General features: G+C 30.0%; 1 protein-coding gene across 2 annotated transcripts in view; it reads right to left on the minus strand.

Annotated features, from left to right (window-relative positions):
- LOC107165495 (zwei Ig domain protein zig-8-like) overlaps positions 1 to 27,559 on the minus strand; it is a 233,486-nt gene that overhangs the window by 64,227 nt on the left and 141,700 nt on the right. For both annotated transcript variants that reach the window (XM_089223095.1, XM_089223094.1), the window contains exon 2: positions 16,844 to 17,052. In XM_089223095.1, coding sequence (XP_089079221.1) covers positions 16,844 to 17,052 — 209 coding nt within the window. The remainder of the gene's footprint in view (positions 1 to 16,843; positions 17,053 to 27,559) is intronic.

Genomic DNA, 27,559 nt, shown 5'->3' on the forward strand with positions numbered 1-27,559 from the left:
ATTATACATTTGAATAAAACGCATTATTAATCTGTATGTTGAACAACCGAAAAATACGTCACCAAGTCATGAGAAAAATCTCATTTGATTAATAAATAATAAGTAGGTTAGGTACAATGATACATTAAAAAAAAAAAACATTTCCAACAACAAAAACAAACTTGCTCACTAAAAACAGACGATTTGTATTATGTTATTTATCGTGACAATATTTCCAAAATATGTAAACATTATACACTATTTTGTACCTGTACGATTTCAGATACACAATTCCGTATAGAAATATTGGTCTCTAGAGTGATGTTCACAATTTATCGCCAAAAATCAACTGTCGACTATGGGAAGACGGACAACTAACGCTCTCAGTGTACATAATTTAAATATATACGATTGACATAAAAAAAAAATGATGTTAATATGTATATCATAAAAAATACGTGGCTAAAATAAACTAGGTATGGATATAGTAAGTAGTAACCTAACCTAACCTAAGTGTATAATATGTATAATACAGGGTGTCCCGTGAGGATTTACCCATTGTGATATCTCCCGAAATAATGGTGATATCGAAATTCTGGTTTTGTAATAAGACTCACAGGGATAAGAACTACAATTATTTCATATTTTAATTTATTTTAATGTTTTAGTAAAAAAGTTAAAAAATATATTTTTTTATTTAATTATTTCAAAAAAAATTAATGAAAGCCATTTTGTTGAGTTTATTTTTCTGAAATTATTGACGCTTCAAAATTTTAATTTCATTGATTTCCTGATTTTTAATACATTTTTAGTATCGAGAAAAATTGCGAATTATTTAACACCGTAGTGTTATCAAACATGTGACCCGCCGCGCCGCGCGCATACCCATTTGGCCGGCCTAATGTTTTCCGTGTTCCTAATAGTTATAAATTTATAATCATATTTTATTTCTTCAAAACTAGAAAAAATATTATCAGGAAATTAATGAAAATAAAATTTTGAAACGTCAATATTTTTAGAAAAATAAACTCTACAAAATGGCCATCTTTATTTTTTTTGGAAATAATTAAATAAAAAAATATATTTCTTAATTTTTTTACAAAAACATTAAAATAAATTTAAAAATGAAGTAATTGTAGTTTATATCCCTATGAATCTTATTATAAAACCAGAATTTTGATATCTCCATTTTTTTCGTAAGATATCGCAATGGGTAAATCCTCGCGGGACACCCTGTATAGTGGTTGAATATTTTCAACTATTCGGTGGGCACCTATAACTCGCGTCTATCAAAATAGATAAAAAAAATATTATAAATTTAAATGATGTTAAAATTGTTTTGAGACAATATTTAGACAAATCGATATGTTATTATTCCCTCAAAAATTTAATTATTCTCGATATTTTCTTTTTTGTTTGTTTTTGTGTCTGTGTACAGCATAACTAGTCGAAATAATGCTTCAATTTCAAACTTTGGGGGTGGTTTCCGATGTAAAAGTGAATATCCTTGATGCATTATACAGGCCAAAAATAAATATTTTCCTACAGTTTAAAAAAAAAATCGAGAAAAAAAAATGATAGAAAAACGGGAATTTTTACGCTAAACCAGTTTTCGACCAAATTGATTTTTTTATATGGTTGTAATTCAAAAACTAATCACTTCTAAATACTTGAAATTTTCACCAAATGCTTATGTTAGTTAAATCTATATACAGTTTAGTTTTCAAAATGTTTTGACTTTTTTTGAAATATTTATAGACCACTGAAATTTTCGATTTTTATGAGAAATTTTTTTTGAAGTGTCGGTAAAAATTAATACAAGGTTCCTTATGAGTTGCTCTTATTGTAGCTAAAAAAAATTAAAAATCGTTAGTCACAATTTTTTTTTATAAGCGTTTATACTTAAAATTTTTACGAAATCTGTCGAAAACGCGAAAATTTGCAAGTAATTTTAAAGTTGAAAAATCATAAAATGTTTTGTGTTTATAACTAAGGATTAAAAATACAACATTAAGTTTTTCATAAGTATTCCTTCAAGTAGCTTTAGAGAATACTCGAAGCATCATTATACAAAAATGCGTTTGAATTTTAAATTTTTACGAAATAACGTAACTATAAGGATTTATCCTCAAACGATTTTTAATATTTGTCATTATTCAAAAAATATAAGCCGTATATACTTGAAAATTTCACAAGTTATTTAGATTGACATTTTTTTTGTATTGTTACTGTAAGATTACTTAAATTCATAGAAAAAACGATTCTGCATAAATGCGTTTTTTGAATGTTGAGCGTGGGCCAGGGAGATAAAACAAATAGTGCGCTGACATCATCTTATTGCAGTACTATAATAGACAATAGTAGACTCGCGTTTTTTGCTATTTTCAAAATTTTCCAAAAATTTAAAATCTAATACTAGATAAATCTATTAATAAAAATAGAATATACAAAATTTAGTACACTCGCCTTAACTTAATAAGTATAAAAATGAGTGTACGTGCCAAAATAATAAAATAAATATTAATGACCAACTCGTGTTGCGCATGTGGTGGATAAGTTTAATTAACTATGGTGCATTCAAGTTACGTCAAAAATATGATCTCTTTTTCTTGGAACGCACTTGGGACATTAAATTAAGCGTCATCATTTCGGGACGCTCTCTTTTTTTTTAAAATTAAATTCTCTCGTCTCTCCACGAAGATTGTCCGTAATAAGGAAGACGCGCGTGGGCACTATTAGGAAATCCGCGGGAACAGACTGTACGGCGGCAGCGGGCTCAACGATAATGCTATGTAAACTCTCATAAATTATAATACGTTGGTACCAAATTTATTACACGTCGTCGTTGCCGTTAAACACGCGCGCCAATTGTTCGAGTGTTTGGCACTCGTCGCCACGCTCCGCAGACGATGAAAAAAAACACTATATAATATATTATGTAATGTGTATACATACGTCATCCCTCAACTATAGGTTGTGAAAAAGAAAAAAACTTCGGTAAATTCTTAAATCGAACGCATAATAATATTATACCGCGGTAACCTTATTATGCAGCGTAGTTGTTAGTCTGCAGCTGTTCACGAGAATTATCGAAAAAGAGTTTGACCTACCCAGAACCCAGACCTGCCACATCATATTTTTGGCCTTGGTACAGAACTAAATTCGGGCCCCTCTTAAATAACAATTAATTTTGAAACGTTTTTTCTAATTATATAATATATATTGAAGTAATTATTTGCGTGAACGCCGGGCCCCAGTACCGTGGATCCTCCTAACGCTCCCCCCTCCTTTCAGTGAGCCTCCTACCCTGCAATCAGTATGACTGCATCAGCTGCAGTTTGGGACGCAATGAAAACTGTGTCGTGCATAAACGTTACTGATAAAGTATAGGAAAATATTCTAATCGATTTTTATAGTGGTAAAATATTAGGAAATAACTATATTTGATTATAGCTGCATTGCCAAATGGAAAACAAAATAAATGGATATGTACATAATATTATAACTGACAATACTAAACAGTAAAATATTACATACATTATACCTAACCATAATATTATTATTACACTGACTTTGCATATAATCGATGAATTTTTTTGATTCTATAGGCACTTACTACCTACTGACTTACTGCTATGGATGAATTCGATTATAATATAGTGACCGGCTCTTAAATCATTTATCATTGTATATTAGATTCTGAACGAAGTGATGAATGTATTGATTTTACAATGATGTGTGTTTTTTATTTATTTTTTTGTTTTTATATCTGTGTACAGCATAACTAGTCGAAATAATGCTTCAATTTCAAACTTTGGGGGTGGTTTCCGATGTAAAAGTGAATATCCATGGTGCATTATACAGGTCAAAAGTAAACATTTTCCAACAGTTTTAAAAAAAATCGAGAAAAACAAAAAAAAAAATGATAGGAAAATGGGAATTTTTACGCAAAACCTGTTTTCTACCAAATCGATTTTTTATATGGTTGTAATTCAAAAACTAATCACTATAAATACTTGAAATTATCACCAAATGTTTATGTCAGTGATATCTATATACAGTTTAATTTTTAAAAATTGTTGACTTTTTTTGAGTTATTTATAGACGACTGAAATTTTTGATTTTTTTGAGAATTTTTTTTTGAAGTGTCGGTAAAAAAATTTTGGATGACCAAAAAAACTTGAAAATTTAATACAAGGTTCCTTATGAGTTGTTCTTATTGTAGTTAAAAAATTATAAGAATACATAGGTACAATTTTTTTTTAAGTGTTTATAGTTCAAATTTTTACGAAATCTGTCGAAAACGCGAAAATTTGCAAGTAATTTTGAAGTTGAAAAATTATAAAAATGTTTGTGTTTATAACTAAGGAATAAAAAATACAACGCTAAGTTTTCCATAAGTTTTTCTTCAAGTAGCTATGGAAAAAACTCGAAGCGTCATTGTAGGAAAAATGTTTTGAGTGTTTGAGTTTTAAAATTTTTATGAAATCAGGTATATGTATATTTATGATAATATAAGGTATTATGAATTATGATAACTACATGCAATGTTTTTGGAAAAATTGATTAACCATGCCTTATGCAAAATGGCTCCTAATTGAAAAATAAAATATTTGTTTCAAAATAGAATATATGACAATATTTAAATATAATATATCCTAGACTGACAAATCATCTCCGTTCAGAATCGTTTTTCGTATACAATATACCTATCATTGCATTAAAATTTAACCTACCCTAGTCAGAGGTCCACCCCATCCCCTAATGTACAGCAGAGAGATATCCACTTACCCGCTTTTTTTTATTTTATTTTATTTTTGAGAACCACGAACACTATCACGATTGAAGACGACGACAATCAATGGTGAACATATTATTGGATAATATTACGATAACAGTTGCTATACTGACGTCATATATATTACAAGTGAGTACGGAAATATCTCATACAAGAAATTTATTCTTTGGTCAGCTGTAATCGGGATAAGCACATCTACACTCGACACCAGTGGTTCTCAAACTTTTTTGGTCACGTCACAAATTTTCGCCGGCACACTCAACTCAAATGTAATGAAATGAAGTAGGTACTGCTTTCGATATTTTTTACCAGCATAATTACAAATATCAGACATTTCTCGCGACACACCGATTGAGAGTCACTAGCTGCTCATCTACACGTCACACTGTTTTAAATGTTCTAATATAGATAAATTAAAGTATAGGTAAACGTAAATATAATTGTTCGTTATGACGTTATTTAATAACAAAACGTTTTGATTTCGATTCGATTATGCGGTCGGCACAATGACGATACTCAACAAATTTAATCATAAGTACATGGGCGACGACAGATTATTAAAATTATTCTCCGAAAGGTTTAACATTAAATGTTGTGGTCGTAATGTAGACGCAAAACGATGTTGTTTGATTTCGAAAAACTTACAATAATATTGAAACTCCATTATTGTCGAGAATAATTTATATTTCTTTATTTAAATTATTAGTATTATAATAGAAATTCGACGATATTATGATTAGACGGCGATTATCTTACGTGATTTCAAAAATATATCATCTAATATATTAAAATCATAAACAGTTATTGTTTTGAACGCACCTAATTGCTGTTTTTGTTTTTTTAATTCACCATGCCGGCGGGATTCTTGTTGGGGTATATTATTTTGTGGAGAATTCGTATTATTACAATATGAGAATATAATAATATTATACTTATCATATTATGACCGTGATGATATCGAATTCAATAATATTAATATTGTTATAAACGAACATCGCGAGCATAATAACAAAATTGGGGATTATATCAAAACTGCGTTCGAATAATTGCTGAAAACGGAACTCGCGGCTATTTTATTTCGGTGTAGGAATTGCAAATGCTCTGCGGTATTATCATTTAAGCCCGTCTAAACGCACATAACTAGGTGTATAATAATAATAATAATAATATCATATATTATGTATAATCGTATAGATCAGGGGTGGCCAACTTGCGGCTTATTGAAAAATAAAAACCAATATTTACTAATTAGCAATAAAATAATAAAAATATAATAAGATATATTTATATAAACATTTTCACTCTTGATATCATAGTATTTATCTATGTAGCCCGCGGAGGTATTCATGTTGGTCACCCCTGGTATAGATATATAAAAATAGATTATCATCACTGTACTCCTATTTTTTTCCTTCTCAATACTTACCCTACGATGGTGCCCACACGCGGATTAAGTCCAGTTAAACTCGTAATATTGAAACGGACGCGGTGTAGGTAATTTCCGCGAGACAAACACGGTGGTATAGACAGTTCTGGTGACGGAGGTCGATATAATATATATTTATATATACTGCCGGGGACTTGGGATTTAGGTAACTGAAATTTATTTTTACGGTCATGAACGTAAATAAAAGAGCACTGCGTGTACACACAGCAGTTAAGTATATAGGTAGGTCCTTTGTGCTTTAATATAGCTCGTAAATAAACGTATTATGCCGTTCGATCTATCGCTGCGAACTAACTCGAGGCCGATGGAGACCTTTTCAATTTTTTTTTTTAAATTTTTGGTAATACTCGTTTTTTTTATCTATTGTAGCGATCGCGCGTAATATTTTAATTCGATCAAACTGTTTTCGATTGCGGCGCGTTCGTGATTAACCCTCCTCCAGTTAATATATTATATTATGTAGATTAACGGAATTGTAGTGAAATTACATCGCACGGCACGTTAGGTATGATAAACAAACATTAGTAAATTATATTCACCTCGATTACGATTAATTTAATCCGACGACGGAGTCGTAAATCGTCATATCGGATTAAAACAATGGCCTGAACACGATACCGCACACCCTTTCGATGTCGCAGTGACCTGCGTTTAAAATAATTATTGCGAGCAGCACCGAACCACTACGTAAACCACCATCGAGTAACTTCAATGGAGTCTGTAACCGATCATAATATTATTGTCGTTACTGTGTTTGCGAAGAAATAAAACGGATTACGTACCTCAACGGCTCAACGGCAGAAGATTTCTGAAGAAATTGTGCTATAACAGTGACAAATCGCGATACACACAGAGCATAATAATAACATAACGTTTATAGCAAACGTCTTGAACATTTTCCGATGTTTCGGTAAACCGACAACCCAGCAGACGATTGTTGTAAACTGAGCTAGTTAATTTTTCTATAGTCAGAAGACCTAAATCAAATTCGTAACTAACAAAAAAAAAATTCCCGTTCGAAAACGGACACAGCGAATCCCTCGGAAAAACGCACACGCTCAAATCGTGTTGTCACTCGTTTGAGGCGATAATTTTTACTATATATCTATTACGGTAAATTTCTGTTACAGATTGTACACATTAAAATAAATATGTAAAAAAAAAAATACCTATTGCAATAATAATATGGAATTGTTGATTAAGACGTGTTCAGTACCATAACGGATCTAATAAGACTTTTTCTGACATTTGATCATTTGGGTTGATTTAACCCACTGACCCGATGCGTGTGTTATATGGTTTAATCAATTATATTCGCATAAACACGCATAGGTAATTAACTAATCTAACCTGGTAGTATGGTCTGGTAGCTAGATAACTACCACCTGTGAATTGTTGTCACTAGTAAAAATCGTAATCGTTTTAAGCAAGATTTGGATATTTTCCTTAATCTATCTCTGACATGATTAAATTATTAATCGAATATCAACCATCTCATCATAAAATATTTGACTTGACAGTAAATACCACGAAAAAAAATTATCTTCGCATTTTTGTTTAGAGTTATGTGTGCTTAATGATGAATAATAATTGTAATTTAAAGCGTTCCACTACAGCGTGTCTCCGCCTATAGTCTAGGTCATCTAAGACCAATATATATATGTATATAGAATCTGAGGTAAAATTATGTAAAGTATGCATTTTGTTATCGGTACGGACGTACCTCTAGTTAACCATATTAATAAATATATTGTTTAAAAATGTTTGAGCAAAAAATTACTAAATCGTGCGAATTAAAAGTTTTTTCAATAATCGTTTTTGAAACAAATAATTTCTGATTTAAATATTATTTTGTATTTTTACGATTTTACGTTATTTGACCTATTTGTGGGGTAATTTATAAAACTGACGTCTGATAAAATAATAATTATGCAACATACAATACGATAGATTACGAGGTATGGTATTTTTGTTGCAGGTCGGTCGTCAAATATTTAGAAAAGGTCATGCTGCATACCATTTACCGGCCGTTTTGCTACATAAACACAATCCGACGCATAACGCGTATTGCCCGCGACGCATAACGTGACCTCCACCTAATCCACACACATTTCCTCCACGCGTTGTTGCATTGTAATCTAACGGGAAACAGTATACGACGGCAATGGGGTCGTGACGTCACGGCAGAAGAACTGCAAAAATGAAGAAAAAGAAAATATCGTCGAAATAAGAGCGAGGAATAAAATTATAGGGCAGAGAGACCGTATGAAAACGCCATCGCCGGAATTAAGACAATTAAGTGCTTGTAAGAACGTTCCAGTTTTCATAATAGATATTTACAGTACGACCGTCATAGTATAAAATAGTATTGCAAGAGCGTTAAAGGTCATTTTATTCTTCGTAATCGACGGCTAACACACACACATATCACAAGCGCGTGGCTTTCAAAAATATAGGATGGACGGAATATGGCGTCAAATCTTAAATTCAAGCGACTGCTTGTCATGTGGTTTTATTGAATTCGTCAGTATAGGAATTTTTTATTTTATACTGTTTTAAAAAATTTTGATTACTTCCATAACGGAGCAAGTGACCACCAGCCGTTATGGTAATAATGGAATTTTCTGCTAGATCTTATACAACTTGCGTTGGTTTTTGTGAGAATTTCGGAACAACTCCGTTAGGTATTAAGGAAACAGAAAGATCGAAAGAGTTGTGAACGACACTATGCGATCGTAAACGTTTCAAAGTTAGAAAGAAGGTCGTCAAAAACCCAATGAGCGCATCTCCTCATAGATAGCCATCATGCGACAGGTGTTATTTTTCACAATTATATCACAGATGAAACGGTATATATGTTTAATAATTAATTATTTGAACAAAATGTATTTGTCGTATTGCGTAAATTGCGTTTTCTAATTCGGTGCTATATACATATACTTGGTCACCTCTTTAGTCTTCTATAAACACACACACTTTTGTAATGCTGTAAAAACATTGAAATATTCGTTTAACTATTATCACAGATTATATAAAATACATATAATATTATATAATATTATATAATCTGTGCTATTATTATTAATAATGAAACATACTTTGTTGCACAATTTTTTCTACGCATTAGCTGTTTGTCAATATTATTAGACATACAAGACACATATTATTTTTAACGAGCTTTTAGTCAATCCCAAACATGTTCCGGTGAGTTTGGTGGAGGTTTATATAAAAGGACGAAGTTAGCGCACTATAGATTATTTAATGCCCTTTTAAATTATGAGGAATACGAATCGAATTTTCTCAAAACTGTGTAGGTACGTTTGGTGTACACACTGACAAGTAACGAGTCGTAATGATATCATGATCGATAGTCGACAATTTCGATAAAAACTTCAACAGCTAAGGTCATTAGCCTACAATTATATTTACATTAACATTAATAATTTATAGGTAGGTAACATATTTTTGGTTTTTTGCTATGTTTGACCGAAACATTTTAGCTCAACACGATAGAATTATACTTAGTTTTTACGATGATATTAATCACTTTGAACGAGATGTAAGAATAAAAAAAAAAAAAAAAAATACTCAAGTCATAAACAATACTTGATATGGGTTGTTAGATAATTTTTTCTACAGTAGAAAATAATATTTTTTTAGTAACCATCACCTTTTCTTTTAGTATACAAGATACATTATTATTTTAAATCATATTATTATGAATTGTAATTACTGCATTAAGATCTGTACCTGTTATGAAAATTCGCTCGATTGCAGACAAATATTTTCCATTTAGCAATCGGCTCGTTTAAAATAATTATTAATTGTCATAACTTTTGGTCAAAATCGTAAGTTTCAAAATGTATAACGTTTTATTTAATTTCATCCAAAACGTATTGTCTCAACGAAACCATTCACAATTCAAATTGTACAAGTTATTCATATTGAATTCAACTGCAAAAAAAAAAATAACAATAATGGTATTCTATTATTTTATAGCCATTATGTAAAAAAAATCTTTTAAATTAAATATTTTTGTAATTTTAAAATATTTTTTCTATTTGTATCAGGTTTTAAAAAAATTAATTAATCGTGTTAAACTATGAATAACTAACCTTTTAATTTGAATGTCGATAAGAATGAATATTTTGTTTTATAAAAACAAACGTTTATTCAATATAGAAATATAGTGTAATTAAATTGACCATTATTAGGACGAGGGCCTACTAAAAAATGTTTAAAAAAATGTACATTACGAACGTATAATAAAAACGTTTCGGTAGTTATTTTTAGCCCAATTTACATTATAGAATGCATTACACATCATTAATGTACTCATTTTTCGTTAAAATAATTAAAGTTCATATTCAAACGAGAATTTTCGAAAAAATAAATAATTTATTACGGTTATAAAATGTATTTGTAGAATAAATTTAATTTCTCTATTATTAGACTTCGGTATAGTGCTGAAGCCTGAATTAATATTGTATTGAGTGCAATTCGTCTTTGAATCGAGAACAAGTTGAGCATAATATACCATACTACAAGAATTGATTTTGGTTTAAAACAAAACTTTAATTTTGAAAACATTAACTCAACGACTTCACAATACTATAATCATTTATAATGATTGTAATAAGGCTTTAAACCGATAGTTGTATAGTCGTTTAGTAATAATAATTTAACGGTAAATAGAAAAAAGGGAGTTGGGCGTTATTATTATTTTTAATGTTTATTGTTGAGTTCTAATAGTTGTTAGGAAGTTCGAGAAGTTTATTTAATAAAGGTTGCATGTCGAATAATATGAGGAGTAATTTGCAGGGTGGCTTATTTTTTTAATGTGAGGAATTCGGATCGTTAAAAACAAACAAACTATCATAGTTATCGCGATCATCGGTGTCTTATAAATAACCAACAACGACGATAAAAATTCATATAATATTGTTAAAAAAAGTTTTTCAATTTATATTTGTTTTCAAATTGCCAAGACCCGTTGGCGCTTATCCAATTGTTCAGCCACAATCACAATGCTCGGTTGGATATATTATGAACAAAAACTATTTTCTGAGTTGCTCACATGCATATTAATTAAGACAAACAGCATTGTATTAGTTATTTTTTTTTCAACTTTCAACGTTGTAAATGATTTCCTATAATAGCCGTTTAAAATAATTATTCCAATCGAGTTTTTTAGTATTTAAATCAATAAAAGTATCGATCCCGTTATTTTTTGATTTCGATCTTTTTAGTTCTTTATTTTGCAAAACATATAAATCATAAATCAACACAATTGTGATTTTGATTGTATAGAATTCAGCAGAATTGGAAGGAGGTAGAGGAAAATAGAGAAGAATGGGGGAGGATATGCTGTTCTATGGCAAGATGTCTTAAAGCCCCCCCCCCCAAAAAAAAAAAAAATTCAGCAGAAAGTCAGGAATTATTTATAACTTATTTAGGTAGCTTTATTAAATAAAACAATTTGATTCAATGGACTCTGAGTATTAATTTGATTATTGAGTTAATTAAGGTATATACATTGCAAACTGTTAAGAGCTTGGCCAATGACCTTTAAAATTAAAATAATCAATTTTTAATTTGTATCCGTTTTGTTTATCAGACATGGCAAATTTAAAATTTCTAAAAACTAATAAAGTGATGATCGAGTCTTAATTTTCGTGATTTATTTTGTAAATTAATATATTTAAATTATATCGCGAAACGTAGATACTTAAAAATAATGTAACGTGTTATTATAAAATTTTGCATATTTCTAGAACTTACAAATCCACTTAATATTATTTTCTGAGTGTATCCTTAAAAGTTTTAACTCGGTATTTATATTATTTTTGAAACTTAAATGAGTTTTATTATTATTTTCTTTTAGTTTACGCATTATTAAACTTTTACTTTTCGTTTGAGAATATATTCAGTTTTGAGTATAAACTTAGAAAATACAATATTATATGTACCTATAAATACCTGCTCATGTTTCGAGTAAAACAGGTTTATTTATTTTATAGATTTTAATTTAAATTTACCAAATATAACCCCCCCCCCCCCCCCCATATACGGCCATATATGGCCTTGGTCACAACTATGATATTTTTTTATAATACTTCAGTCAAAATAATAATTAACTTAATTTTGCGATTCGATTTAATAAACTTAAAATCACTTTATCGTGTTCAACGACTATACGTGTTTGAATGGTAATAATATAATGTTTAAAATATGAATGAATTTTAACAGTAGACACGTGACTCTATAATGTCTTTTTGGAGACTAATTACGATTTACAACACTTTATGTCAATCAGCCACTCGTATCGCCTACGAGTAAAATGTATTATGTTAAACACCGCCTCCTGTATATATAGTGTTTTTGGATAATGTTATTATTGAACTTATAAAGGTGCGCAGTACTTAATACCTTTGGGGAATTCAACGTGTTTTGGAACTTGTTTTCGGAAATTATTTACGTATAAATAGGTTTTACGATAGGTTATCGATGATGAAAATCCCTTTGACCCGACCAACTTTGAAATCTGTCTTAAAACTTGACACCATCCTTTGGCCGAACGGTATCTATCAAAATCGTTTCACAGGGTGATTCTTAAAGTAAGTTAAAATCCTAACGGGTGCCTATCTGTTCTGAACCAAACATTATAGCAAATAGGATCGCAAGTATGCGACGTAGCGGGGACAATATAATTATATTATATTATATTATATTATATTTATGGTGCCTACAAAGACGATCGAAACGTTTCCTATACGATCTCTTCGAATTCTATTATATGTGTATACATACCTAATATTTGAAAAACATTATTAATAGTAAAACTGTTAACTAATATAGGTTAAATAATCATATATAGTTAATAAGTGACAATATTTAATAGTAATAAGTCTTAGTCAGTAAGTTTTTAGCAAATTTAGCAAAATAAAACTAGGTCAAACAATAATACATAATATTATACAAGGAAGAGTAGTAATAGAAAAAAAAAAACGAGACCCCTTCAATGGTGATCGATTGATGCCGGTCAATGTGACACTGTTGGACAGTATTGTTAACAAAGTGTTATACGCCTTTTAATTATTGTGCGTGTTTAAATAGTGTTGGTCAGAAGCTGAATCAAAGTCAGAGTTTGGAAACTCGATTGCTAATAGACGTCTTAGTGTATAAGGTAATAATATAATAATATCAAAAGTTAAATTTACTATATGGCCAGTTGGTGGTGACCGTGCGACTCTCGGTTGCCACTGGACGCCAGTGTCTAAATAAAGTGCTCTTAATTAATTATTAGTTCAATATTTGTGTAAGTCTATAATCAGCGTATACGAAACTATGTGCGGCCATTTGATCTGTTAATCAAGAAACATGTCGATAAAACATAAAATATAGGCAATGACTATGGTCCGGAGTGACCAAGTCGGAATTTGTCAAGTTTGTTCTCTTATTTTTCACAAGTAAAATTGTATATTATTCTACATTTGACGGTGGTCACGATATAATACACGAGATTTTATTATTTATTTCGAATATTATTTTTACATTTAAATAAGGTGGATTCCCAGGACCTAAGCGAAATTGAATTAGATTATTATACAAATATTATCAATTGTATTGCCTCAAATCTGATTTAAGATTGCGTTTATTTAATCAACAACTATATTACAACAATATGTATTTTGCACACGAGCCAACTAAGTTGTTCATCACGTGAACTAATAGATAAAGACGGTATATTGTTTTAAACGTTAATCATTGTTAACGTCTGTAATTCATATCGACTATACTGCAACAGCCATATACAATCAATCGTAACATTTCTTGTGTGTATCTCAAGTTTGCAGCGTGATTTAATTAAAATAATTTATGCATAGCATAGACCAGTGACATAGATTGTTAGGGTTGCAATAAGTTTCCAGGTTAAATAGACTTTGGGGGGGGGGCTTAGCTCCCCCCACAACCCCCTAAAAAGTTGTATTCTAAATTTAATATTATAAGTGATGAGTACACAATCTCAACAAAACTAGTTTGACCTTAAACACATTGGTATCTATTGGTAACTGGTATGTATTATGAATATACAATATAATTATGGTATATAATAATATATATTATATATATTATATATTACAATAATATAATAATAATAATAATAATAATAATAATACCATAATAATATAATAATATAATAATATAATAATAATAATAATAATAATAATAATAATAATAATAATAATAATAATAATAATAATATAATATAATATAATAGAATTATTATATAATAATAATAATAATAATATAATAATATATATTACCGTCAATAAAATATGTATAATTATTTAAAAAAAAAAATAATATGAAAACATGAAATATGACAATTCTTTTAATCTAGACTGTAATAAACAATTGTATCAAACTCGCTCAATAACATAATATTACCTAACGAATTAATTTACAGATCAAATATAATATAAATTGTTTTTATTTGTAAAAATTTTAATATAACATAACAGAGGTGACCACTAGCTTTAATTCTGGGAGCCGTAAATTTACGAACCTATTTCGAAGTGAGCTACTTTGTTAAGACGGGTAAGTATGTTTATAAAATGAAAACACATTTAATTTTATAACAAATAAAAGAATATCCTTTTTTTACGTTACACAGATCATTACTGTTCAGGTAGGTGCACATTAAGAAATTAGATTTTACTTTTGAGAAGTACTTTTTATATTATATGAATTAATTTTACTCCAAGCTTGGCGTCAAGACCCACTCGCGAGCCTCGTTGTGGCCAACCATGTGATATACGTAAATCAGCAATATATTTTAATGTGCCATCGGCTCGTTAATATCGAAGTAATGTTTTAATGCTTACACTGTCTTATTTGTAATATTATGATTATTTTGTTTTACTAACACCAATACAAATTACAGTATTCAAGATGAGATTAGTGTTTAAGGTATTTTAACTACTTAACTTGTGTCAAAGTTTCAAATATTTTACAATTTCGTCGGAAAGATAAAAATCATTATTTTTATACTAAATTAAATTTAATACAAAATAATATAAAATGCCATATTATTGAAATAAACTGTACAATACATTTAAATTTCAGATCTTAAAAAGATCGTTTATGAGGCTGAGTTATACTAAATATTACGGTAGTTATTTTGCAGTGTTATTATTTGTGTTAAGTCATTGTTGCAGTGAAAAGATGCAATTAAATTATAAAATATTGATAAGGGAAATTATCATTAAAAAAAAAAATCTTCCTTTTGTAATGATAAAAATATTTATTCAAGGGAAAAGTAGAGTAATTATTTAGAGTACTGATAAGTGCAGTAATTTATAATTTTATCTTTTTGAATTTACCTACGTTAAACGAAGAAATACGTTTCTTAAAAGTTTCCAACACAATACAAATTAAATATTACATTATATGTATTGATGTTTTTAAATGTTTAATATTACGAATAAAAAGTTTTGCACTTAAAAAATTGTGATATTAAAAACTTTTGTTAAAAAAAATCGTATTACTATTTTAAATATTAAAATTAGAAAAAATGGCAGTTTGAATAAGTATATATTGGTTGAAAATGGGTTTAATCAATCTGTTATTTTTTTTTTATTTAGAAGTAAAAACTTTAGCGTTTTGTTGTTGATCAGAATTTGCATTTTCTTATATCACCTTTTCAAGTAGAAAAAAAAAACACAGAAGTAAAATTACTTTCAAAACATTCGTTCGACAGTTGTAAATAATGAAAAAAAAACGAGTTCACTTGTATTTTAGCGCTCTCTGATTAAAAAAATAAACTTTTATGTTACCTACCTACCTACTGTACACACATTTTTGAGGTGTGAAAATATGGTTTACGTTTTTACAAATGAAACTCGCGTTTGGACAGAGAAAATCAATCAACACACGGAATTTATTGAATACATTTGATTGAACTTTGTGGCACCAAGTAATAGTGGCACATTTATTATCATATACATACAATTTTATTTAAATTATTTAAACATTTGGATTTTTATGAGTTACTGTATCTATTTATTTTTCAAATAAATTCAAGGTGAATTGGACAATGGTTAACGTATAGGTTGGTATATAATTGTTCAATTTTCTAAATAAATAAAAAACAAAATTGGGTCGACAATAGTTCATTCGATTTGAAATAGTCCCGAATTTTATTGAGTCTATCAAGTTTATAAATGATATTAGTAATTTTGTAATAAACGTAGGTAAGTGATAATTAATGACATTTTTGTTTTTCGTTTAAATTTAAAACCACGTTCTTCTCGCCGGGGCACCATAATATAGTCGCGTCTCATTAAAAAGTTATATATGAATTCCGTCCCATTATATTATATTATACTCGCCTATACCTAATCTATACGTAATAAAACTAATATTCAAGGTATATATTCATGTCGAAAAATTAATTGTTTTTTTTTTTTTTTGTAAGTAGGGGGGCTGTCTATAGTTGGGATTATTTTCCTTGACGGTCGACCACGCATACACAAGATATAAAAATAAAACTGTCGAGCACATTTTTGTTCTGTCATTCGTATAATATGATACCGTTAGGTTAGGTTATCACTTACCGATTTGTCGTTCAAGTTTTCCGTCCGGCAGTGGAGAAACGCGCTCTGTCCTATTGTGGTTGTGATGTTGCGGGGCACGTAATAATCGAAAAACGGATACAGCTGGTCGGTACCGTTGCCGGGGGTGGAGGAAGTGCGATCGGCCTGCCGAGCGACTGACGATGGCGTTGAAGACGGTGGCGGTGTCTGCGTGTACGTCGCCAGTTTGCCTGTAAAAAGACACGCACATGGTTAGAAATTAGTGAGTAGTTGTGTACGTTTACACGGCAGTGGAGGTTACTGTGCGGTGATGGAGGTGTTAGAAGTGGAGGCGTACAACCATATAGTTGGCATGGAGCAGTTGCATTATTAATCATTCATTATGATAAGGTGATATATATTATTATACGTTCGCGTGTGCTCGGTCGGTTCCATTTGTTAGAGATGAAGAGCGTGACAGCAGCGGCGTGATCGGCGTAACAGGTACGCGATGCGCGTAAAAGTCGTCTGAAAGCGTTTCTGCAGAGTGTCGGCTGGTGGGTGAGGGAAAGGGTTGTGAAAGTACGGATTTATTATTGTTATTAAACCCGGTCGGTGACATGAAAACATAAAAAACAGGCGACAAAACACTATACGCGCATTCACCGGAGGCCGTTCCGCTGAAATGATAAATGTGTGCACAGTGCACACCCGAGCCGCCCTTCTCCCACCGAAGACGTTCGCGCTACCACTCTTTCAACCCTAAATGGTTTGGTAGGTGTGACTGCACAGAAAGGGGTGTTTTTGACGTGTGTAGATACTGCAGCAGTGTGTGCACCATCAGTGTACTTGTCGTCTGCGAACGAGAGTGGCGACAAACTTATAACTGCCAGCTCATTGTCAATGCGGTGATTATGCTGTAGGGGAGGGTGCGAATAACACAATCAAATAAAATAGCAGGGTTCATTATAATAATTGTTACAACAACAATATTAATAAAAAATTGTTATTATAATATTGATTGACAATAACTTTTTGCGCACACATAATATAAAATACGTCATTCGATGAAACGGATAAATTTCAAAATGCGAATAATATTATAGACATAAATATATTCTGCGATGTTTTCTGAAACAAAATATTAATGGGAGTCATGATTTGGAATAAAAAATGTCTTTATTACGGCCATAGTAAGTCTTCAAATTCTAACGATGACAATAACTTATTAATTAAAAACAACTAAATTTCCATATTTTTTTTAAATTCATTAAAAATTAGAATTATATATAGCCGAACAAAAAAAATCCGATGATAACAAGACACCATCAGACACCATCAGTGACGGGTGTAACTTTGATCTCGTATTGATAATTCGACTAAAAATATTCATATATTAATTTTAATTTTATTCAACGGATCGCCGAAACGAATCTCAACAATTTTTAAAAGAGCACGAATATACCGTTCACTACATTTAGCATTACGTCTATTGAACGACACAAACATTTATACTCAATGCATATTATACTTATCATACGGTCTACTGCGTACTATCTAACTAGTACAAAGACGAAACAGTTGAGTTTGTTAAATGTGTTTTATTCTTGACACATAGGCAATCGTAATACAATCCAAACCTGCAGTTAACCTGTACAAAGATTACACACCTGCTATTTCTAACATACGTACAACAGAGTAAATCCTTCGAAAGTCGGACTTTTATCATTTCGCGACCTTTCTCCTCGAACGCGCATTCCTTGTTTTCTGTACACTCGTCTCTGGGCGTGGTACGTACGTGAATTAATCGTTAAATGGCGAACCGTATAGCTGCAGGCATTCGAATAATCCAATCATCATCACCTTGCCACCACCACCTCCAACCCCAACCGCCACCGTTTTTGTGTGTGTGTGCGAGGGGGAGGGGTGACAATGCGGTGGCAACAGGTCTCGAAATGTATTAATCTATGGCATTTATGTATACCTACTATATTATTATGTAGGTATATGGTTTGTTACGGATTAGATAATAATATTATATAATTTTGTCGTATTGCGCGCGTGGAATGAATTAACGCCAAGGACGGGTTGTTGGGACGGCGAATAGACAATAATACAATATTATATTATTAACCCGATAAACTATTCCTGCCACAGACTAGAGTTATTCGAAAGAGATCCCCCCCCCCCCCGGGTCGTCGAGCGATTGAATACTGCAAATAGCGTATATTATTATAATTATTATTTAAGAGTACGCTACACCCGCACGTGTTGTTTTCGTCGTACAAGTGCGTAGCATAGCAACTTGTACGCTCAGCAGATCACGTTTCTCTCCGTTAGTTTAAAATTTAGATTGAATTGACCTATTATAAAAACTAAAGGCAAGATTATTATCTAGGGATTTTCGTGAGCTTTTTATTATATTTTAATTTTAAAGCGAGTTATGAGTATTTTTAAATATACAAACAATTTACAATTTTAAATTGTTCATAATTAGCTTTAAAATTAAAATATAATGAAAAGCCAATGAGATGCCTTAGTTAATAATCTTGTCTTTAATTTTTATAATACATCAATATTATTCACTCTAAATTTTAAACTAACTGAGTTATACGTGATCTGCTGAGCGTAAAATTTGCTATGCTACGTACTTGTACGACGGAGACAACACATGAGCTGGTGTGGCGTCCTTTTAAGCGTGACGATTGGGAAAACGATTCTGACCTCGGTCATATACCATATAATATATACATACTAGACTAGGGGAAATATGGTCGAGATTTAGTCGAAATCGGTCATTCGCTACATTACATCACTTCAAAGTTTTTATTCCAAGATTTACACAGCTGTACATCCGTTTGATAATGGCAGTGCACACAGATCCCTCATTGATTTTTCAGCATCTGATTGGAGGAACACATCCTTAAATTCCCACTTAAGCATCGTTTAGCGAGTTTTCAATATAAATCCAGTGCTCGAATTGAGGGGGGGGGTAATTTAGGAGATAAGTTATTGTACTATCATACTACATAATATTATACTTGTGGGCCAGTGTTAAAAATATACATAATATGAATCTAAACTCGAACTAATAGATACGATCACTGTTAACAATAATGATTTGTTTTATTTTGTACTGAGATGTATTGTATTAGGCAATGCTATCAAAATGAGAATTTATTGTAATAATATAATTTTTTTTTTCAAGTGATGGAATGTATGAAATGCAGTTGGGAAAAATTCGAATGAAGTTGAAATTTAGTATTTGATTTTTAGGAACCAGGAGAGTAAGGGAGAATCTACCCATCCGTATGCGTTAAATAATACTGCGATTTGAACGGAGCTTTTAAATAGTTGAACTGAGCTTAATTCGAGCACTGAATAATTATTATAACGTCACTGGAAAATCAGATTAAATAAAACAAAAATTATTGTAATTATTGTAATTATTATGAAACCTCGGCAGGACGTTTTAAAACCAGATTTGAGTCAATTATATTGTAAATCGGCCGAAATTCAAATTAGATAGTCAGTTATATCCGAGTGGGCAACTTGAGCATACACAGAAGACGATACGGTTCATCATCTAATTTATATATTTGTTTCAGGCAAATATTATAATGTATAGGAATATAACGTCCATCGAATCAATCAAGTGAATTCTGCATATATATTAGCTAGTTATATTGAATTTGTTTACATTTGATATGAATAATCACCTATTCGTACATAGATACTGGTAAAATAATGATTGAATACACTTTTAGACTGTAGTTGTTGCATAATAATATAACCATACTATTGTATGAAATGTGATAGAATAACGCAATCAATATATTTTTTTAGCATAACTATAATTACTTAAAAGTAGATATTATAAAAAATCGTTTATTTTTTTACCAAACATTAAACGTTTATATTACTCGTTTCGGTATTCTCGGCCTTATACATATTTATGGGTGTTTAAAAGATGAAATTTAATTTATTTTTCCGCTGAAATCTTAATTTTTTTCCCTTGTCAAATCGTTTGTGAAATCCGATAGTATATATTCTTTTCATTTTCATTTGTCGCTTGGTTCAATTATTTAAGACGTTAATTCGTTAAAATTTTCAAAATAGCATTTTGGTGAATATTCAATTGAGAATATTGATCTTACATGCCTGTCGTGGTAAATAAATAAAAGGAACAGACAAATAAGAAGAGAGGAAAACCAAAAAAATTGGACCAGCTCCAGGCTATGGTAACTGTATCGAAGTAAATACCATGGAAGCCGAACGACACAATGTTCGTTGCTAGTGACTATTTCTATGGAGCACTACATAAGGTTATTATTTTTTTCTTATATTATATACATAATATTATAAACACACCAGTGTTCTTTAATAATTGGGTTTTATGTAAACGCAAGCAATTTTTACTGTAGTATAGCACAGCATAATAGCATAACATTAAACATTTTCAAGATCATTAAATTTTGTTAGTTATTTTATTATACCTCAAATATAAAATTATCAAAAGTAGATAAGTGTATTAAACCCGAATCAATGATATTTAATCTATATAAATAATATTATAAAAATATTTGAAACATGAGTTGAAAGACATTTTATGTTTACTACAGTTTCACGATTGTAGCGGTAATAAGTTCATAAATATGGATTGTAAAATACCGAGTGCTACAAAAAAAATAAAAAAGGGGGCCATTTTCGACCTTAGTCATAAATTACCCTAGAAATTCGATCCCAGCGACTTTCCACAGATTCGCAAACGGCCGATCGGACAAAAACTTATTTTTTTCGGGCACATAAATATTATACAGACAAAAGCGAGTACGAGGGGCACAAAATGCTTTGGAAAAGTTTGTCCCGACGGACCTTTGGGTTTATCACGGCGTTCGATCGATTATCATGAGGCCGTTGTTGAGGTTTTCTCTCTGCTTATTTGTAGGCTGGCAAATTATTTGTTCACTTTATAAATTTACAACATAGAACAATTAATTATAAAAGTTGTCGAGAAAGAGTATTTCGTTGAGTTAGCTCAATACATCTAGTGTAGGAATTGAAAAATTTTCTCAATCTCATCGAACGAAGAAAGGGAGGTAACAAATTGAAAAAGTGACGAGGGTGCTTGGGAGGTGTATACGTATACAAGTGAACTTAAAAACAAGTTTCTCGTTAACCGTTTGGGTCAACAAATGGAAAAACTTTTTTGAGACCAAATTATCGGCATAGAATAAAAATAATATATTCAAATTAATGTATCACAGTCACGGCGGGTAAAGTCAGTAAAATAGATTATATATATTTTCCGTTGAGGTGTTTCGTTATAATATATTTTTATACAACAATGCATTATGCATACACGTAGGTATATAGTTCACGAAAACTAATTTACTTATATTATAATATACTCAGCTGATGGATTAGACGAACGGTGCATACATATGTTCGAAAGATGTGCGATTAACTTTTGTTGAATTCGGGACGGCCTTAATAAATATATACACATATTTTTTTTCAAGGAGCCATAAGGAAAAGTGAGGAATAAACAAATTTAAATTGTTATCAAAGTAAATAGAGCCATTGAAATTTTCCAACGAATTTCCATTTTCAATTTACCAACGAACGCGTTCTATACGTATATAGCTATAGGGGGCACGTCGGGAAAAAGTTTCCAAAGTTTTTTTTTTGATTGCATTCCCGAGACTTTGAACTTATCAAAGTTTGCCCACCCGTTTGATGTATTGACGGATCATGTGCTAATTCTTGACCAAACTACTATGAATCAAGTATACATAAACTTTAATCACGTTTAACTTAATAACTTAGTTTGTACGGGAATGGTGTTGGCGAGTTAGAAAAAAAATCCTATTCATATTTATTTAAACAGTGATTCTGCTGCTACACTAATTAATTTGATAACTATGTGAAATAGTTTACGACATAAGTCGATACAAAATAACAGTTAATTAATATGTTATAGTTTATGTTCGTGGCGTTCGTGCTAGTCGAAGTCGATTCTTTTTAATACCATACGTATAACATCATCGCTACACTTCAGCGTAAAAAAAAAAGTTATTTCATTATTAACTTGTAAAGCGTTACAATATAGAAATCCAACACAGAACTTTTTTTTTCAAATCAAACATTAAAATATAAATGAATCATTATGAGTATAGACATGAAATATAATCTAAGAAACTGAGAAAAAAATCTTGAATCTCGATTCAAAGTATCATGAATAAATAATTAAAACACTTATCCAAAAGGTTTAAATAAAACATAGAGTTATTTTAAAATGAAAACCTTGACACTTTCGTCAACATGACTGTACTAACTAAATTTTTGTTCGGAAGAACCCTGAGTGTATGAAAATTATTTTTTAATTTTAATGTTGAATTTTTCAAAACAAAACCAATATTTTAATTAACAGTTTAAGACATTGTATATTAAATTCATTTCAAAGGAATTTATTGACCACACTGAACATGTTCAATATAGGTACGTACCTAACTTTTAAACACATGGCTTACAACCGTAACGACGTATGAAAAAAAAAACAACTTTAGACAGTAAAGTAATTTAAGTTACATTATTTCTGCGTTGATTATTTGTCAATGTCAATTAAATAATATCACGTGAAAAAAGCGTGTATATTTATATTTTATCCTATCGGATTTTAATTGGTTTAGTTTATCTAGTTTTTCAGTATTTTTGTTTTGTGAGTAGGTACCAACAAGAACAAGATTTGCTCGAAGATTTGTAAATGATAAAGTTTTCAACTGTAATTTATGATCATTCCCTAGAGGCCTAGACAGAATATGTTGTAGCAGTATCTCGACGCTGTTCATAATAATAACGTTAAAAGTGAGCATCATAACATTATATAACTAGCCATTTTCATATATTTAATTTTTTGAATTAAAATATAATACTTTTACTCAACAGTGAGTAATGCTCATGAACAATAATTTTACGATTTTGCCAACCATGACAATATTAGACATTCATGATTGCTTTGTTCATTTAACGAATTAATATTAATAATAACAATAGAGTTATACATCATTGTTTCGTGAGATTTCGAAAATATTAAGAGAATCCAAATATTCTTAATTTGTTATTAAATATACTCTATAGAAATTTGCTCCGAAAAGTTTCAATTCACTATCATGTCAATTTGAAATGAAATTTTGTTGTTCATTTCGCATTTTTCAAAATTCCAGCTAATTAAAAATATGTTAATGTATAATATACAAAGTACACAATGAATTATAAAAATCATTCATGAAAATATGAATCGATATGAAAAAATATTATCATCTGATTTAATTAAAAGTTTATTTATATCGAGATTTGAGGTATAGTTGGTCATTGTTACTAGCTAGAAATTAAGTTAATGTAGGTAACATAATAAATTTGTAAAATAATATTTTTCATTATAGTACAATGTTTTAGAGGAACTATTAATTTATTTGCAGTACAATAATTATACTATGTGAAATATTTAGTATTGTTTACTATAATAATTAACTGAAACATTGAATAACGTAATAAATTTAATCGATGACAATATGATCGAATTATAAAAATATTATATACAGGGCGTTTGATGTAAATGGCCAATCAGGATCCCTCTATTGATTTTTATTTATACCATATATTTTAGTTTTTATTTTAATAATCTGCCTCAATGACTTAAATTTACCAGATTATTTGTCATAACTCTAAATTTAATATAATAATCTGTTATGAGAGTGTTATTGAAATTATAGAATTAAAAAAAAAAATGCAAACCCGTTTATAATTAGTAAAATAAAATATTATGCATAGTTGAATTGTTCCTAAGGTGCACAACTATTATATTGCCTATCTCGAACGCCAGATTACATTATAAAATATTAGTAAAACTGTTCAAAAGATGATATTATTGTACGCTGTACTAATTAGTATAATTGATTGTATTAAGCAAAAAAATAATTTATTTTTTACTATATTTTCTTACTTATCGAATAAAACTCAATGGTTAGAAATTGGAATAGGAAGGTCAGTTATGCGAAATAAATTTTACGGAATGAGTGAAAAATATAATATCGTAATTGATAATTTTAATGATATTCGACATGAAATTCACGGACACAATTTATTTTATAGAAGTTAATTCTTTTACTAAACCATACAAAAATAATATCGTGCACTTTGAAAACTAAAAGTTTTTCTCAGTACCTATACTTATTATTGTAATAATATAACGAAAATTAAATGTTTATACTTTAGAGCAGGTGTGCAGTTGCTGTACACCTTGAGTACGATTTTTTTTCGGGCAGTATTTATCCAACGTAAATGGAATTGCGGGTTTTACGTTTAGCATGGTAAAATCAATAAACCTGAAATGTCATAGTTTACTAAATAAAAAATAAAATAGCAATAACGGTTTTATAGCGGAACGGAAACTCTTTTACCCCTGCGTTTTACAAAACAAAATACTTTACTACCTAACAATTTGTGCATGCACTCGTAAAAATAAAAAATATATTTAAACTTAATTTAAACTAACTAAAAAATGGTATGAAATTATGTTGAATAATAATGCAAATATCAATAAAATATTATTATTAAAAAAAAAAGTTTATTGCAATTGGTTTTTATTCAACTCTTTATGCACATAGGAAATGCAATTTGCGAAAATGTTATTCTGTTGCTCTCAAACTATCCGAAATGACTTAGTATTTTGCACCCTGCATCGTACTTAAGTTTTGTACAAGTATATACTTAAAATAAACGAACATGAATATGACGTGTGCAAAGAAAAATATGCGTTTCAAAGCTTTATTAAACTTTGTCACAATGGCTGATACTTTATTTCCATTAATAGGTTAGGTATTTTAATTGTTTCCAAAAAAATAATACGTAGCTTTTTTATTCAGCGCCATTTTTATAATTAAATTTAGATTCCGGTAAAGGTTTCACTGTGATATTATATTATAGTTTTCTTTGCTTTTTTTTTAGTATTCCCACCAACACATTTTCACGGAGCAGTCGTGCTCCAAATATTTCACATATTCCCACAATATATAAGTTGAAAATTGGACACAGGTCATAGGTTCAATACAAAAAGGTTCTAAATCGAGTTATTTTTTTCAAAGTGCACTTTTTCACATGATATTAGTTTACATTAAAATGCGTATCTTAAAAGCTCGGGAAGAATTCTCCATTGCTAATATGTACATAAAATGTTACATAGATATTCAAATGTACTGTATCAGTAAGAAATAATACGATGAAAACAATTGGAATTTATTTTACTCAAAATAATTATAAAAGTTATTATTACAGCTATGATAGTAAGTTATAAAGGTCAAATAATATTATTTCCTTCTAGTAGTTTCGAAATATTGTATGAAAAAAAACATTTTTCGCAAATTATTGTTTTATACTAATCATAGTTGAAAAATAAAAAATATTATCAACCTATGATTATAATATTCATTTTGACATTCAGTTAACGTTAAAATGTTTTAATTAACGATGAATCAAAAAATTTATTACTTTTAACGGTTTAAAAAAATAAATATTGAATCATTAATTTTTATTAAACATAAGTTGGAAAAACAATTTTTTGAGATTCTTCATTATAGAGGTCATTTTTAAAATTTCACAAAAAATATCCACAGACGACCAAAAATCACTGTTAGAACTTCGAATTCAATTTAGGCTAGATAACCATAAGCTGGAAATTAATTTCAAAAATATCGTGTTCTACAGTCGTGTGATGATATTTAAATTTTAAAAACAAAAAGTAAAAACTGAAGGTTATTTAATCTAATTAAGCGTATGATTCAAGATTTTAAGATTTGTATACGTATTATTAGAATAACAAGTATAAAATGTAAAATATCACTATGAGAATTTAAAATATTTTATGTTGTCACAAAATTTCTGTTATAGATACTTTTTTTTTTTCATTTATTTAATAATTAAATGTTTCAGCATATTAATCATGCTTTTACAAGTTTAGATTACGGTTTACAAATAGAATATGGAATGGGGATTGTAGATAATTTTAATGAGGTATATAGATAAGAGATTTAATATTGGAAGTAATGGCTGCTATGGGAATATTGTTGTGAGTTTGCTTAAAATTACAGTTATTAGAGAAATTAATGGATTTAATAATATTTTTAGTTCAATCAAGATGTTTGACGTTGAATTTGAATTTAAGTTTGAAGTACTGGATGTTGGTTGGGCAGCTGTTACACTGGCATATGATGGACCAGACTAGGGTGCATGCGCTGCATGACGACGAGAGGTGCCTTGTTGTTTTGGAATTACTACCTTTTTTGGTTTATTTGTAGAATTTGTCAGTTTTTTGTAAATGATACAACCTTCATATGATGCTGTATGTGCACCAGAGCATAGTGCACATTTAGCCGGGAGGCTACTATCTTTGGTCCACATATCAGTTGAGTGATTTTCTCCGCATTTAACGCATCTGGGCTGCTGACTACAGTAGTTACGCGTATGACCGTATGCTTGGCATGTGTAGCATTGAGGCGGGTTTTTGCGTTTTGTATGTGGTTTTTCAATCAATACTGCGGAATGAAGGAGTTTTGTAATCTTGAAGATTTCTTTATTGTTTTCTTTAAGAGCCAGTTCAACGTGGAACAGTGGTAAAGGACGAAGGTTCTTTTTGATATTAATCACGCGCGTGGCCGAGTGTCCAAGTTCAGCCAGGGCGTTTGTAATATCAGTTATGAT

Source organism: Diuraphis noxia, unplaced genomic scaffold (genome assembly GCF_037042655.1).
Source record: "Diuraphis noxia isolate RWA-SAM2 unplaced genomic scaffold, SU_Dnox_SAM2 contig0003, whole genome shotgun sequence".
Lineage (NCBI taxonomy): Eukaryota > Metazoa > Arthropoda > Insecta > Hemiptera > Aphididae > Diuraphis > Diuraphis noxia.